The sequence below is a fragment of the Engystomops pustulosus genome, chromosome 3 (assembly GCF_040894005.1).
Source record: "Engystomops pustulosus chromosome 3, aEngPut4.maternal, whole genome shotgun sequence".
Lineage (NCBI taxonomy): Eukaryota > Metazoa > Chordata > Amphibia > Anura > Leptodactylidae > Engystomops > Engystomops pustulosus.
This window is the reverse complement of record NC_092413.1, coordinates 55,796,379-55,811,164: the sequence shown is the minus strand read 5'-3', so window position 1 is coordinate 55,811,164 and position 14,786 is coordinate 55,796,379. Positions and strand designations below refer to the sequence as shown.

Genomic DNA, 14,786 nt, shown 5'->3' with positions numbered 1-14,786 from the left:
TAAAATAACATAAACTTGACAGAGGACGCTCACATTGTCCACTTTCCTCCTGAGCAGGCCAGACTTTTACCCTTGAAAATATCAGAATTAACACCTTTAAAATACTAGAATGTTTATCATTGCTGATTTGCAGAAGTTTGGCCTCTTTTTTTCCCCAAATCCTCTTAAACTGTAGTCCGTGATCCGTGAGCAACAGTCCTGACTAGAACATACTGTTTTTTTACAATAGAAATTAATTAAACTTGCCAACATACTTTCATTATTAAATCTCAAATTTCCTGCAGAACCCTTTTACAGTAAGAACACCAGATTTCTGCACGTGTAAAAATAGCATTCTGAGAGGAATTAATCATGACGTGATCATGTTTCTGTTTCTCAGTGATATGTCATTTTAGAGAAAATATTTTATTTATTTTTATTAATATTTTATTAATTTTTAAAAATACATTTTACTATGTTACCGAGTTCTGCTTTACCCAATGCTCGACATCACCATGAGAGAAAACAAGGAAGGGATGCACCGGAAGTTGTGCCTAAACCTTCTCTGTGCCTAAACCATTATGTGGATCGTGCTGTAGGCTGAATTTATGTTCCAATATATGTACTCTTTAAAATGGCTTCCCCCTGAATTCTTCATTTGAGCTTAAAGGGGTATTCCGGGAATATGATCGTCTGACACAAAAACCCTTGATGATATAAATAAATGAATACAACAATACTCAATGTCATTAGTCACAAAACGGAGCTAAAATAATATGATTTTATGATTTACAAAATTTATGGCCTCTCTAAAGTAGGTGGAGTTATCACTAAGATGGCCGCTACTGGAAACTACAAGTTCCATGATCCTTTAGTTCTCAGTAACTCCTCCTCCCTCTTATGCTCTGCTAACAGTGATGATGTAACAGGTTTTCTTGCGCTGTTACCATAGTAATGATGTGTAACTGCCATCACCACAACACTGGCCATACTGGATGCACTGCAACCAACCGACTACAGCCAAACGTAGTGGTGATCACATGACCTGCCCAGGCAGCTGCAGGACATGTGATGTGAACATGTGACCAGCGGCCATCTTCTGTTCTGCGACGGACCGCGCGGAGGAAATTAACGGACTGATTAAAGGGCCAGTAGCATTTTAATTCTTCATTACAGTCTATGTCACCAGAATTTTCTGCTAAGGGGAGCAAAATTTTAAATAACAACTAATTACACATTAGCTTATATTTTGAGTGCCCACTTGTATATGAATTATGCTGATTCCTGGAATACCCCTTTAAAGTAGTCAGTCACATTTACTTTAATTCATGTTCCAAAAATAAACATGTCTTCAATTGAATGTTAATATAAAAAAATGTACCAGTGTGAAGATAATATGGATACATTTATAGGAAATTATCTATTAGAAACAAGGTAACTGTCTTTGGATATGACAACCATTGCTGGAGTTATTGCACAAATTGTTTCTGCATATGAAATGGCCTGGAGTTACTGCATGTCCAACAGACATCCAGTGGTAATGAACACTGAATCCATGTGGTCGGACACTTCAATAGTGCATGTGTGTCCACCACTGCAGGGTGGTCATATCCAAGGACAGCTATTTCATTTCTACAAGACAACAATGATACATTTATGGGAAATTATCTTCATATGGGTACATATTTCTTAATAAAATGCAATTGAAGAAATGTTTGAATATGTCAGATGAATTAAATTATTTGTGAATCTCCAAATAAGAATACCATTTTAAGGTTTCTATTTACAGTGCAACAGGACTACATACATGTTACACCATCATTGTTATGATTACTATTCTCCAGACTGGTTAGGCTTCCAGGCAATTGTCATTCACACTATTACAGCTTCTAAAATATTGTAGGAATGTCGTGTGCTACACGACTAAAATGTGGATTTGGTATTGGTTTTGGAACCTTTCATGAAATTGTACAATATGTGATTTATTTCCTGTTTACAGTCTGCTTGGCACAATGATACCCAGCTGCACAAGCTCATTGTTCAGTTACCTCAGGCCTCCATGCGCCACAAAAATGAATTCTCTGGAATGTTCTCTGAGGTACTGAAAATAGAATGAGGAAAGTAATTAAAAGCTCTCCTGTGGATCAGGCGGCCGCAGAGATTTGCACAGAAGCTGATTATACTCAGAGATGCTTATTCTGTGCACCGTGCACAGGAGACCTACAGAGTAGGAAGAAGGCATTGTGGTACCCTATGCCGGATAGAAAAAGTGCCACCACCTCCCGAAGCCATTAAATAGAATAAACAATGTGTCACTGATAACCATAGGTAGAAAAAATACAGATATTCTCCTCATTCTTACTATATATAGTTACAGATGTTCGCTATTTCCTTATTTTTTAGAATAATTAATTGTGCTTACATTACACAAATTTCACTGCAATTTGGTTGACATGGTAGAGCCCTAGGCAGGTACTTACCCTCCCCTATTCCCGGTACTGGCTCTTAATACATACATGCCCCAAAAACCCATTGCTAAAGCACTAGTGTCTTGTAGAAGTATTCTATAGGCTTTCCTGAAAATATATTAACAAATTATCATAGCGGTCATTTTGGTGTCTACTACCTGGTCATATATTTTCTTTTTTTGGTTGTTGTACATTATTAATGCTTGCTTATCATTGTTGGTTTATGCCTTATGTACCTTTCATCCTTGATTGTGGCTTTCCATTGGAGACACATTACAAGTATGTTAGAATTTCTCTAATGCAATGTTATTGTAAAATGCAGAAATCAAGTAGGGCTTAAACTTGTATAGCAGCCAGTATTCCGTAAAACAAATGAGCCACAACTTTTTTTTTCCAATTTCAAACCAGGACATATTGGGGCACATTTACTAAGGGCTTTGCGGCAGTTCTCTGGTGGACTTGGCAGGGAGACTGTAGAACACGGCTTCACTTCCAGAGCTATCCGCCTTCTCTAATGGAGGAAAGATGGCCACCATTTGTGCTGTACTCTCAACAAGAGAGTTGCCCCTTCTCTGGATGCTGACGCTGTCAGATATTGAAGCCAAAGCAGCAATCAGACAGTATCAGCATCAAAAAGTGGAGAAATTGCACTCGCGAACAGCAGCTATCTTGCCCCTTTAGTGAAGGGTACTGTGCACAAAAGATAGTTGATGTCAGTTAGCTGCCTATCAGCCAAAACATCTTAGCGTGGCACCTCTGGCACGCATGTCATCGGTTAGCCATCACTGCTATACAGAGTTCCATAATGCATAAACCCATGTGCAGTGTATACAATTGTATAGTTATCAATGTTCAGAAACATAAAACATCAGTCTTCTTAAAGTATCCCAATTGATTAATACTGAATATACAAAATATATTTATATATAAAAAATAAATGTACTAACTACTACATACCCCTAACCATTAATGCACCTCTTATACACCAATCCCCATCTCTGTAGCCGTTCATGCACCTCTCCTGCTCAGGTCAGCAATTCATATCCACAAATTAGAACATAGTGTAATTTATTCACATCTCAGCCTTTTTAGCCACATTGTATAAACATATTAGTCTACTATAAAAAGTTAGCAGTATGCTATTCTTAATATTTTGTATAGCTTTCCTTATTTAACCCCCAAGAAACAACTGTGACTTTAAAGATTTTTATTTAACTTTGCAGTGTGGAAAGCCACTCCCAGGACTTTCAAAGCAAGAAGATTGTTGTGGAACAGTTGGCACCTCCTGGGGCCTAGGCAAATGCACGAAATGCCCAAAGAAAGCTAGTAAGTATAATATAGAATACGTGGATATTTAGGCTGCATCCAAATAATACATTTTGCAATTTTTGGGTTCATACTGAATAGAGTTTTGGGGATGAATTTTATGTTCTTTTTTATATAATTTTTTTTTATTGATTACCTATCCACATTTAAAAGTTTGAACTGCAATTTCAAGCACATCAACTATACAGTGTACAGTGCTATGCTTGGTAATGACACAAGGTCTTCCAGTTATTTCAAGAAGCTGATTGGTAATTGGTTATAACCCTTATACCGCTGTGCTACTCAAGCATTTTTTTTTTTATTGCATCATGTTACATTTGTGCATATGTCACCCTCTGTCCATAAAGGTACAGCTGATGATGTCCTGATATGTCAGTTTGTTTCATTCTGTTTTTTGTTTGTGTGAACACTGGCATAAGAGGTCTGCCTATCCTAGGTTGCTTGCCTGCTATATTATTATTACTTAGGAAGCCTGTATTCAGACTATCCTTTTGCCTTGGGTTTTTTTTTCCTGCATTTGTGATCTTGGTTCTGACCTGGTTCTGGTGACATATCAATTTGTACTGCCATGTCTTTGCCTCTCTGTTTTGGATTTTGGCCCAGGAAGGGAAAGCCAACTAGTTGTCCCCTACCATTTAGGATAGGCGAGAAAAAGAAGGCAGGGATAGCTAGTTCAGAACTCACTGTCTGTTCTCAGATCCTGCATAGGAAAATCTGTGCAAGATGATGTTTATTTGCCCCACTTACTATGTAGAATAATTATAATATGTACATAAAGTTTTATCACTTTATTTAAAAAAAAACGGTTTCCTGCTTAGATCTCAATTATTCTAAAGAAGATTAGTATTCAACTATGAAATGTTACTGAATCATGAAAGTGAGAAGATGTGATGTTGACTGATGCTGATTCATTTCATACTGTAGAACCCAGAGGATCTGACTCATCATGAATATTTTCACTCTGGGCAAAAGAAATGAATCATGTTCAGGATTAACAATTTGACATTAAAGTGCAACTTTCCCCTCTCGCAGTGAATCATGTCCAATGTGTGTCTGGGACGCACCTTCACAGCTCACTCTCCAAACTTATTTCACATTTCCAATGCAAGTCAAGAGAAAATAATACAATTATGTATCCCAGCACAGCATTTGTTATTTTTGCACATTCCCTGCAGGTTCCCATTTTCTAAGTTTCCAGTCAGGACACAGCTAGTGCTTAGCTATAATCTGCCAGCGGTGCAAGTCTCCACAGGGTACATGTCTTCTAGAATCAGAGGACTTGGCATCAGAACATGCTTAAGTGTCTCTGAAAGTCTTATGGTTTACTGGAAAATTTATCCAAGCTAGCTTATAATAAAAAAAAGTTACTGTACAAAACCACCAGACTGTGCAGGTGTCTGTGCACTAGAGTAACTAGGAGGATTCTCCTTAAGTGAATAATTTATAGTAAATTATATGTTATTCATCTGGAATTTCCTAATTTGTCATTCTGAAAGATGAAGAGAGGGATTTTCTGTATGTATGTATGTTAGGAGCTAGAAATGACACATTGTAAAAAGCGAGTTGAAGCTATTGTAGAGCGCACACTATTTTTGGAAACTTCATCCAGTATGTAAGTGACACATGTTGGTTGAGAAAGATAAGTCTTTATATATATATCAGACTAGAGTTCATATAAACCTTCCAAAGTTTTCAAAATAGACGGGGGTTCATAAACAAGTTCCCCCTGCTGAAAGCTGATACTCCACTGGTGGGTGCGCTCTTTTGATCATCCAGGTCAGTGACCCTAAGCAATTCGGGATAAAACTTGGTTTCAAAGTTTCGATGATGCTTATGGGCTTATTCTCACTGGCTTGTGCATTGCGTGTGATAATTTTTGTTACCGTTTACTTTCCATTTTGTCACCACATATTTTTTTCGCAATTTTTTTGGTTATCCAGGTCTATTAAAATATGTTTTACTTGTGATTTAATTTAAGAACAACTTTTCACTAAATAAAGTTGGAGAAATAGACATTATGCACTGCTCACACCAAATGTTAGAAATAAAAAATGTCATTTACTGGGGGTCTTCTTGACAAAAGTGTATTTTCTTTGCAGCTCACTCATCAAATTCACACTACCTGGAGTGTCCTCAAGGTTATAAGCGGATAAATGCTACATTTTGCATGGGTAAGTTATGAAAACAATTTTATTATTGGAATACAGTGATGTATGAGATGAATGAATTTTACTCACAAAACGAGCTTTTATTTTCTGTATTCTAAAGATTGTATTGTTGTTTTTTTTTTGTCTGAAGTATTTTTATTAGACCCATAGATCAGTAGATTTCTTAATAATGATTTAGATTTTGTATATTGCCATCGTTATAAAATTATTCCGAATTTAATGGAGCAGAACAATAGAAAAAGTACTGTATAGCAGTCAATGAAATTTGGCATGCATACCATATGTAATGATTAAAGAGAAGCAAATCATCCAATATATGCTGTGCTGGAGTGTTTCAGTTAGGTCCCAATGTACTCAGTCCGAACCGATGTTGCTCCAATTGTCCTGGAAATTGGTATATAACTCCCTCTAGTGCTCAAAACACAAACAGCTCCTGTGTTAAAAGTAGGAGCCCTCCTTATGGAGACTTTGCCAAATAAGGCTTTGAGGTGTGTGGAAACTTACAGCCATTGATGTTCAATATGGAAAAAAATGCAGATATGTTTCCAGGATGGGATTAGGAAAACATTGCCTCTTAGCTACCGTGTAAGGCAGAACCCTTAACATCTAGCATGACGTATTATAAGATGCCTAATGACAATGCACGATAAACGTGAAACGAATATATACTGATGTAATGTATTTTCTGGACTATAAGACGCACTTTTTAGCAAGAAAAAATCTTGCTAAAAAGTCCCTGCATCTTATAGACTGGAGGTCAGGAGGATCCAGCACTGCCAGACCCTCCTGACCGCTGTAATGGAGATCGGGTGATGCCCTGATTTTGAGCTTCACCCAATCTCCCAGAGAGGAGAGCCTCTGTACTACTCTCCCCTCTCCCCGATCCCCTACAGGTACAGGACCTGCGGTGATGTCAGAATCATGTGACTGATCACATGCTTCTTACATCACCACAGGTCTGATACTGCCATGCTGCACTGGAACAGGGTAAGAAAAAGAGGAATGGGGAAAGTATGTGTGTTTGTGTGTGTGTTTGTTTGTGTGTGTGTGTGTGTGTGTGTGTGTGTGTGTGTGTGTATGTGTGTGTGTGTGTGTGTGTGTGGGGGGGGGGGGGTTCTGTGTGTATAGCTGAGCTGAGTGTGTATGTGGATGGATGATGCAGAGCTGAGTGTATATGTGGATGGATGATGCAGTGATGAGTGTGTATGTGGATGGATGATGCAGTGATGAGTGTGCATGTGGATGGATGATGCAGAGCTGAGTGTGTATGTGGATGGATGATGCAGAGCTGAGTGTGTATATGGATGGATGATGCAGAGCTGTCTGTGTAAATGTATGTCTGTGTGTGCTGTGCTTTAGCGCTACCAACAGGGATATTTTAATTGGTATAAAATATAATTTTCCTTTTTTTGGAAGCCTAAATCTGAGGTGCGTCCTATTGTAAGAAGCGTCTTATAGTCTGAAAAATACGGTATATGCCAAACTATAACAGACTTCCAACTGAAGTCAGTGCTGTTTTAATGTGTTTGCAGCTCTTCAGTTAATGTAGCGAACCGGTTTAGCTGAGTTGGAGGCTTTTGACTAGTGTTAGGAAGTAAGGAATCTCCACTTTGCCAATTAAGGCTGCCTTGCGGCCAATGATGCTCTACTTGGGGATTCTGGGAAATATGCAAATATGTCCAGGATGGGATAAGGAGGTCTGATTCTTGGCTGTCCATTTAAAGAGCATGGGAGATTTTGAATGGACAATTTTATAAGTACATAAATAACCAAGTTACCCTTCTCCTATCCTGGAAAACGTATTTGCATTAGCAGCTGTCTTGTTTCGTTAATTTTTAAAAAAATTTTAATTCTCCCTTGCCCTTTCCCCCTCCCTAAGCTCTAGCTATCCACCATTTTAAAAGATTTTGTTCGAAGCAAAGCAGAAATTATTTAAATTTGCATTGGTCCTTGACAAATGTCCGATTGTTACCAAAACTATGAACCATTCCCCCCTATGAGTCAATATCTGACCCTTTAACCAGGCCCTCCAACAAGACTTTAATGGAATCCAAACCAGAAGTGTATCTGCAGAGATGTATTTTTTAGGCTGGTTTCCCTGGGTAGATGGCTGTAAAAAGGTGGAAATGATTTCTCCTTGGGTAGAGTATCTTCAAGACATAAGGAATCATGTAGCTGCACATTTTATATTTTGTCAGGGGGCCATATTGCTTCATCTAAGTGCGTGATATACAAATATTTTGCTAACCCGCTTAATAATTTTTACTTTATATAGGTAACTAATTGAATGGTAAGAAGGAAAACATAATTTCAAAAACATATATAACTTTTTTGACATTATTGAGCTTTTTATATACATTTCAGTTTATATACAGTATATGCCTTGTATTTCAAAGGATTTCTGCTGATTTGTGTCATCACCTCTTCTGAAGATAAATATCCTTGCAGAAGAAACAAGTCTTTATGGCCTCATATAGAAAACTATGGAGACTTTGATGAACATGCTCTTTCCCACAATGCTGATTTTAGGAATGCTGATTTTAGGAACTTTCAGTAATATAGCCGTTTTCCGTTTTAACATGCTTTCTGTGTGTTCTAGCCCCTGTAAAAACTGAATGTATTTATTCATTACTGACTCATGACTTCATGCTATAACATGCACATTTTGCTAATATTATATTCATTACCATCTGCAGATTGACACAGCTGGTAATACTGTAGATTAGCAAATTAGTAATTGGCAAACTATGGTTCATAGGAAAACTGATAGTGCTGTGTCATACATAGTGCGGTGTCAACACACATAGCATGTTTCTTCTTGTAGTGTACAGTCAGGGTTTATTATGTGGTCATAATAGTAATTTAGACATATGACATTACGATACAGATATGTGACCACACACACAGCAAAGCCTTTCTATGGTTAGGTTACTTTTTGTTGCACTTTGTCATGGATGGAAAATAACAAAAGTTCATCTTTTTATGCAAATTTTCCCTTCTAACGTTATATAGAAGGAATAAAGGACAAAAGTGGTGGCACAGATAGCTCTCTCCAGTAAATATGTATATTTTAAGCAACACCCCAAGCCCTGACAATAAGCCATTATACTATGTTGCAGGGGGCTAGATTGCCTAATTGAGTACAAGTTACAATAATATGTTTGTGTAACGGAAGTAGAATAATTTCAATATTAGAAAATGTCTCTCCTCGTAAAACATACTTATTGGAGCATATTATTGGTTCCATTGGCCTTTCTTTTTATGAATATTCTAATTTATTTAAGATTTGTATAATAATAACAAAAGGTAAAACAAACAGCCCCATGTTGAAACAACAAAAAACATGTGATATTCTTAGAGATTCTTACATATTAGTCTTCTACTGACTAAGGCCAGCTGCATGTGAATGTGCTCTGTCTATGGAAACAGACCCATAGGCTGGTCAGATCTCATAGACCATGCACAGTGCAGTCAATGAGAGTGCTTGCATCATGGTGTAGTAGGAAGCAAGGAGTCCCTGCCTCCTGGCCGGCAAATCGGCAGCCTCAGCACTGTTAAAAACAAACCAGATCCTCTGAATTTGTGGCTCCAGGTGCTGTGCACTCACATTTCAGGTTAAAGTATATCCTGCTCACTAAAGTAAGAGAGTATGGCACTTAACAACTACAACTCGTATAACTTAATTACACGAGACAGAAGAAGTGGACTGGATGGAAGCAAGAGAAGTAATGAGGGAGTGGAAAGGCCAGAGGGAGGGTTTGGTCAAGGGGTGAGGGAAGTTAAAAAAAAAAATGATCATCTCACTTTTGACCATGAAAGCATTTTGCCTTTACTGTTTAAAGGGTCCATAAGATAATAGCCCACATTTATCCAAAGCAGTGCAATCTGTACTATGTTTCCTCACTAATGTGCAGAGTGCCCCAGATTATTGTAAACTGGTGCACAGTCTTGTATCCGGTGCACCCTGCACTGCTCGGGAAGTTTGCACCATCTTTTTATTGTGCACTTTCACATACAGCATGCAACAAAATTATGTTGAGTTGCAGTAATAAATATGGCGCACGGTCCGAATCTGTGCAGAATTTTGTGGTGTGGCAGGAACAGTGCGGCCTTGATACAAGACTGCCACACAAACACTTCATTACTACAGGTGCAAGAAGTTTGCACATTCTTTTCAGTGAAATGTCATACAGAAAACTGGGGCAAACGCTTTAATAAATAGACCAGTAACGCTGTCAATATTTAAACCACTTGACAGAAGCAAATTTTTAGATAAGTTTCTTTAATTCATGCAATTTAGCATAAATAAAATAAAGCAAAATAAAGCCTTGTGCCATGACTACTGACTAGGATAAATTGTATTAAAAAAAATACACTATTGATTATTGCTCAAAAAAGTACTTTTATTTCTTCAGCAAAAAAAGTTACAAAACGCATATCCTACTGACCCCATTATACTCAAAAGGGTTCCCTCGGGATCCGTTGTTGTCCATCATCTAATGGATCAGGATTTACATGTTTCTGTTCCTATAACTGAAAAGAAAAGAGGAAATCCAGCGCAGATGTGAACTTAACCTAAATTCCCTAGTGTAAATGTGGTAACATTTGGTATCTTGCTCTATATGTCATATTGAAACATTGTTTTAATCTGTTAGGTACAGATTTCTTTTTAGAAACAGATTTTCTTTTGTAAAATGGCTATGTATATTTTTTCTTTTACAGATATTAATGAATGCTCCATGCAAGGTGTGTGTCCTAATGGGGAATGTCTAAATACAATGGGCAGCTTTAGATGTACCTGTAAACAAGGGTTTGTTCCTGATCCAACATATTCCTCTTGTGTAGGTAAGTAGAAATGCTACGTTGTAATGTGAAAACACCAGTCCACCGCAAAAATCAGTTCACTACTTGTATGAAGCTATATAACGAGGGACATATTGGGGGGGCACATTTACTTACCCGCCCCGTCGCGATCCCCGTTGTGCGTTGTCCGATTTGGGTTCGGAGCTGCCGTGATTCACTAAGATTGTGCGTCTAATTTCCTGCATGTGTCGCTTCCTCTCTGAGGTCCGCCGGAGTTCACCTTCTTCTCCCTGGTGTATGTGAGTGCCTGTCTTGCGACACAATTTGAATTTCAAATTCTGCAGTTTGTCCGAATCAGTCGGGTTGTCCGATGGACACATTCCTCTGATTTGTGTCACATGAAAGTCGGCACCGATGTGCCACAATCTGATCGCGTGCGCCAAAAACCCAGGGCAATTCAGCGCACAACGGAAAAATTTGGGAAACCCGACAGAATCGTGGTCCGCGGACCCTTAGTAAATGTGCCCCATTGTCTATATTTAATTTCTGAATTGTTACACTGCAAATGTCAGTAGTACCTTACATTTTTTGTCCAAATATCTTTTTTCATATGTGTGCTTATCATACAGTGCTGTGCACAATGCACTTCTATGGTAGGTGTATGCTAGCTGATATTCATTGGCTAGGATATGGCCGCCTTACACGTTCGGTGCATGGGGCTTAACAGATATAATAAAGGAAAAAAAGTGCATCTGGCTGGGCCTCATAGGCTTATATACTTGGTAGACCCCCGTGTCATGATCAGGCCTTAGCCTGCCACAACCACCAGGGGGACCTAGTAATCCCCTGAAGCTGTTGCGCTGACTCAGGGGAACGTCTTCCCTCTTTCTGACTTCTTTGCTACCGCAGTCACTAGTGACCGGGGAGGTCAAAGGGTTATAGGGAACCTGTCACCAGAAGGCGGAATTTCACTAGTGACAGATCCCAATAGGCACTGCATAGTACATTCCAAACATTCCCGTACGTTTGTGTATTATCCACGGCTAAAGCTGACCATAGTTATGGAATGTACTATGTAGTGCCTAATGGGATCTGTCACCAGTGAAATTCTGCCTTCTGGTGATAGGTTCCCTTTAACCCCTTGACCTCCCTGATCATTGGTGACTGTAGTAGCAAAGAAGTCAGAAAGAGGGAAGATGTTCCCCTGTGTCAGTGTACCAGCTCCAAGCGATTACTGGGTGCCCCTAGTGGTTGTGGTTGTTTCACCAGTGAATTTCAGCCTTCTGGTGACAGGTTCCCTTTAAACTGCTCTTTCTCTATTCAGGGCAAATGCAGCATGGTTTTTACACATTCATTACAAAATGTATCCGTTTGAAGCGAGTGAAAAGGGAATACTCCCAGCTTATTCTGGATTTTTATAGGGGAAGGAATCAGGAGAAGGTGGTTTGGCTAGCCATGGGCTCCCTAGAAGGCTTGAACCCTCGGCTACCACCCTAAAGGCTTATATTATAATACACTAGGCAATACATAGTCTAAAAATCTTACACCTCCTTTATAATATCTTGAGTCCCACTTGATGGCTACCAGCTTCCTTGACCAATCTGATAAATATGGGTAATCTGTTCAGAAATTTACTGCCTTGCACCACATTGTTTTTAAAAATAGCTTCATGGGAAAGTAAGGTGCCAAAAAGTATGTAAAACCACTAAACTTTTGGCAGATTTTTCTGGTGTACACATAGTAAACTAACAGTAGGTGCAAAGTTAAATTTTTTTTGCAGAACCAAATGTTTATGTGTATAAAACCTGATTGCGAAAATAGATCTGTACCCAAAGGGTAAGCGTGCAATACCGCAAAAGACAAATGCAAAATTATGTATCGAGAGATCAAGGCGATGAATAAGAACACCTGAAAACATCTAACACTTTTATAAGTATTAATCTGTATTAAGATTGTCTAACCTCAGTTTCCCTGCTTATCTTTTATACTTTGACACTTGTGATAAATCTGGCCCACTATGTTTTAATGATATAAGACATTTCTCTCTGCCCTTGAATGGATTATGGGTTGTCTGAGACGGCAAACACACCATGGGGCATTTGGTAATTTTCAACAAAAACTGTCTGAATGACAGTAATGGCCCATATAAGCATATAAAACATAACTTTTAAAAATATTTTATGAACACTCACACTATCTTATGAACACTCGCTTCAGTAAGAGGCTCCTTTAGCTCTGCACAATAATAACACTTTGTAGCTCACAAACTGTAGTATAGTAAGGCAATCTGTAAAATGGGACTGTAGGGGAATTTTATAGAATTATACACTATGATATGCTCTAATTTACACAGTTCTTGAAATATTCTTCTGAGTACTGCATTGGATACAACCCAAAGCTATGTGAAGTTCATCAATTGTGTAGGAGTAGCATTCTCTCGACATTATTTGCATCTTCTAAATAACACATTGCTAGACTTAATAGCACTTGTCATTTTTAGCCACCATGGCAGTTTACATTGGATTGAAGTAGCTTTTGCATAACCATGGCAGATACTATGACAAAGCAGAATGGCCCCTGGTTTACACCCAGAGAAACAGCTACATATTGGTGATACACACCCGTCTGCTAAACTAAGGGCATTTTTCTCGGAAGAGTGGCCTGTGATTGATGGTGTAGGGGGAAGCTATTTAGGTGGGTTATATCACCAACACATAAGAGCATGCCTGAGACATCTGTTCCACCAAAATAAATCTTCTTCTGAAAGTAGACAGGGGTCACATCATTAGTGGTTTGAAGTAGTCACAGAAGTGGGGACGACCCTCTAGGGCTCACATAACTTTTATCTTTCTATTCAGCTGTTCGGCTGCTTTAGTTAAGAGCAAATATATTCAAAATGCAGTACAGAAGTAAGAAAGACATGAAATGTAATAAAATAAATAAATAGTAGAAATGCATATATATATATATTATGCTGCTTTTTTTGCAAACACCATTTGTTCAAGCCAGGTGTTGAGGGAAAACATAAATATTCAGTTAAAAAACCTACAGGCAGGTTTGCTCTTAAGTTGTATTTGTATGTAAGTCGGAACACTGTAGAGTTTTGGGTGGCTTTACTAAGAAAGCAGATTTTTCACAACCCAGAAATATCCTATGACCGGTAAAAATGTAAGGGATGTTTTTTTCTTCACAAAAAAAATGTTTACCCTTAATGAAGGTCACTCTTGGACATGCTAACATTTAAAGCAAAGATTGTCATCTAGGAAATTACACACAAAGTATATTTTTGTTTAACCGTTGTTCTATTACACTTGATGTGTGATATATATACAGTATCTGTATCATAGTTTATATGGTTGAAAAAAGACACATGTCCATCAAGTTCAACCAAGGAAGTCTGATGTCAATGCACTGTGCAGCGATTTACTAAGACTGTGCGCCCGATATACTGCATGTGTCGCTTCCCTGCTCAGTTCCGACCCCCCCCACGATTTCTGTCGCATGGAAGCCGGCACCGCCAAAATCCGATCATGTACGACACAGTCCCCTGCTAAAACAAAGTGGCGCAAATCCCGAAAAGGTCGGGAAGTCCGATGGAAATGCGATCAAATGACCATTAGTAAATAAGCCCCATTGTACTGATGGGGAACTTAGGTTGTGAACTTCACTGGGACAAGGAATGAGGGGAACATCTGGAGCTGCTGTGGGTAGTAGTTAAGCAACATAAAGAAACTGATGAACTATATATTCTGATGATAAAAACTTAAAATTGATATTGCATTAAATGTAATTTTAAAGTTTAGTGCATCTTACTATATAACACGTTAAATATCAATGTGTACCTGGATCCTGCTGTGAGCCTTCTGCTTGTACATTTTTGGGCCTCCTGCTTATACCCGTGAATTGCAGCCTTTGGCTAGCCACAAAAACTGCAACTAGCTCACGGCTGCATTGTCAATTTGTCATAACGTACCCTGAACAAGCCCGGTGGTCCTATAAAAATCAGCCATCTCCACCTGGTTGAAACAGGCCAGAAACTTTT

General features: G+C 38.5%; 1 protein-coding gene across 4 annotated transcripts in view; it reads left to right on the top strand.

The window, feature by feature from the left end:
* The window catches only part of LTBP1 (latent transforming growth factor beta binding protein 1), a 257,405-nt gene that overhangs the window by 173,286 nt on the left and 69,333 nt on the right, over positions 1 to 14,786 (top strand). For all 4 annotated transcript variants that reach the window (XM_072140841.1, XM_072140839.1, XM_072140838.1 and 1 more), the window contains 3 exons: positions 3,671 to 3,773; positions 5,873 to 5,944; positions 10,664 to 10,786. In XM_072140841.1, coding sequence (XP_071996942.1) covers positions 3,671 to 3,773; positions 5,873 to 5,944; positions 10,664 to 10,786 — 298 coding nt within the window. The remainder of the gene's footprint in view (positions 1 to 3,670; positions 3,774 to 5,872; positions 5,945 to 10,663; positions 10,787 to 14,786) is intronic.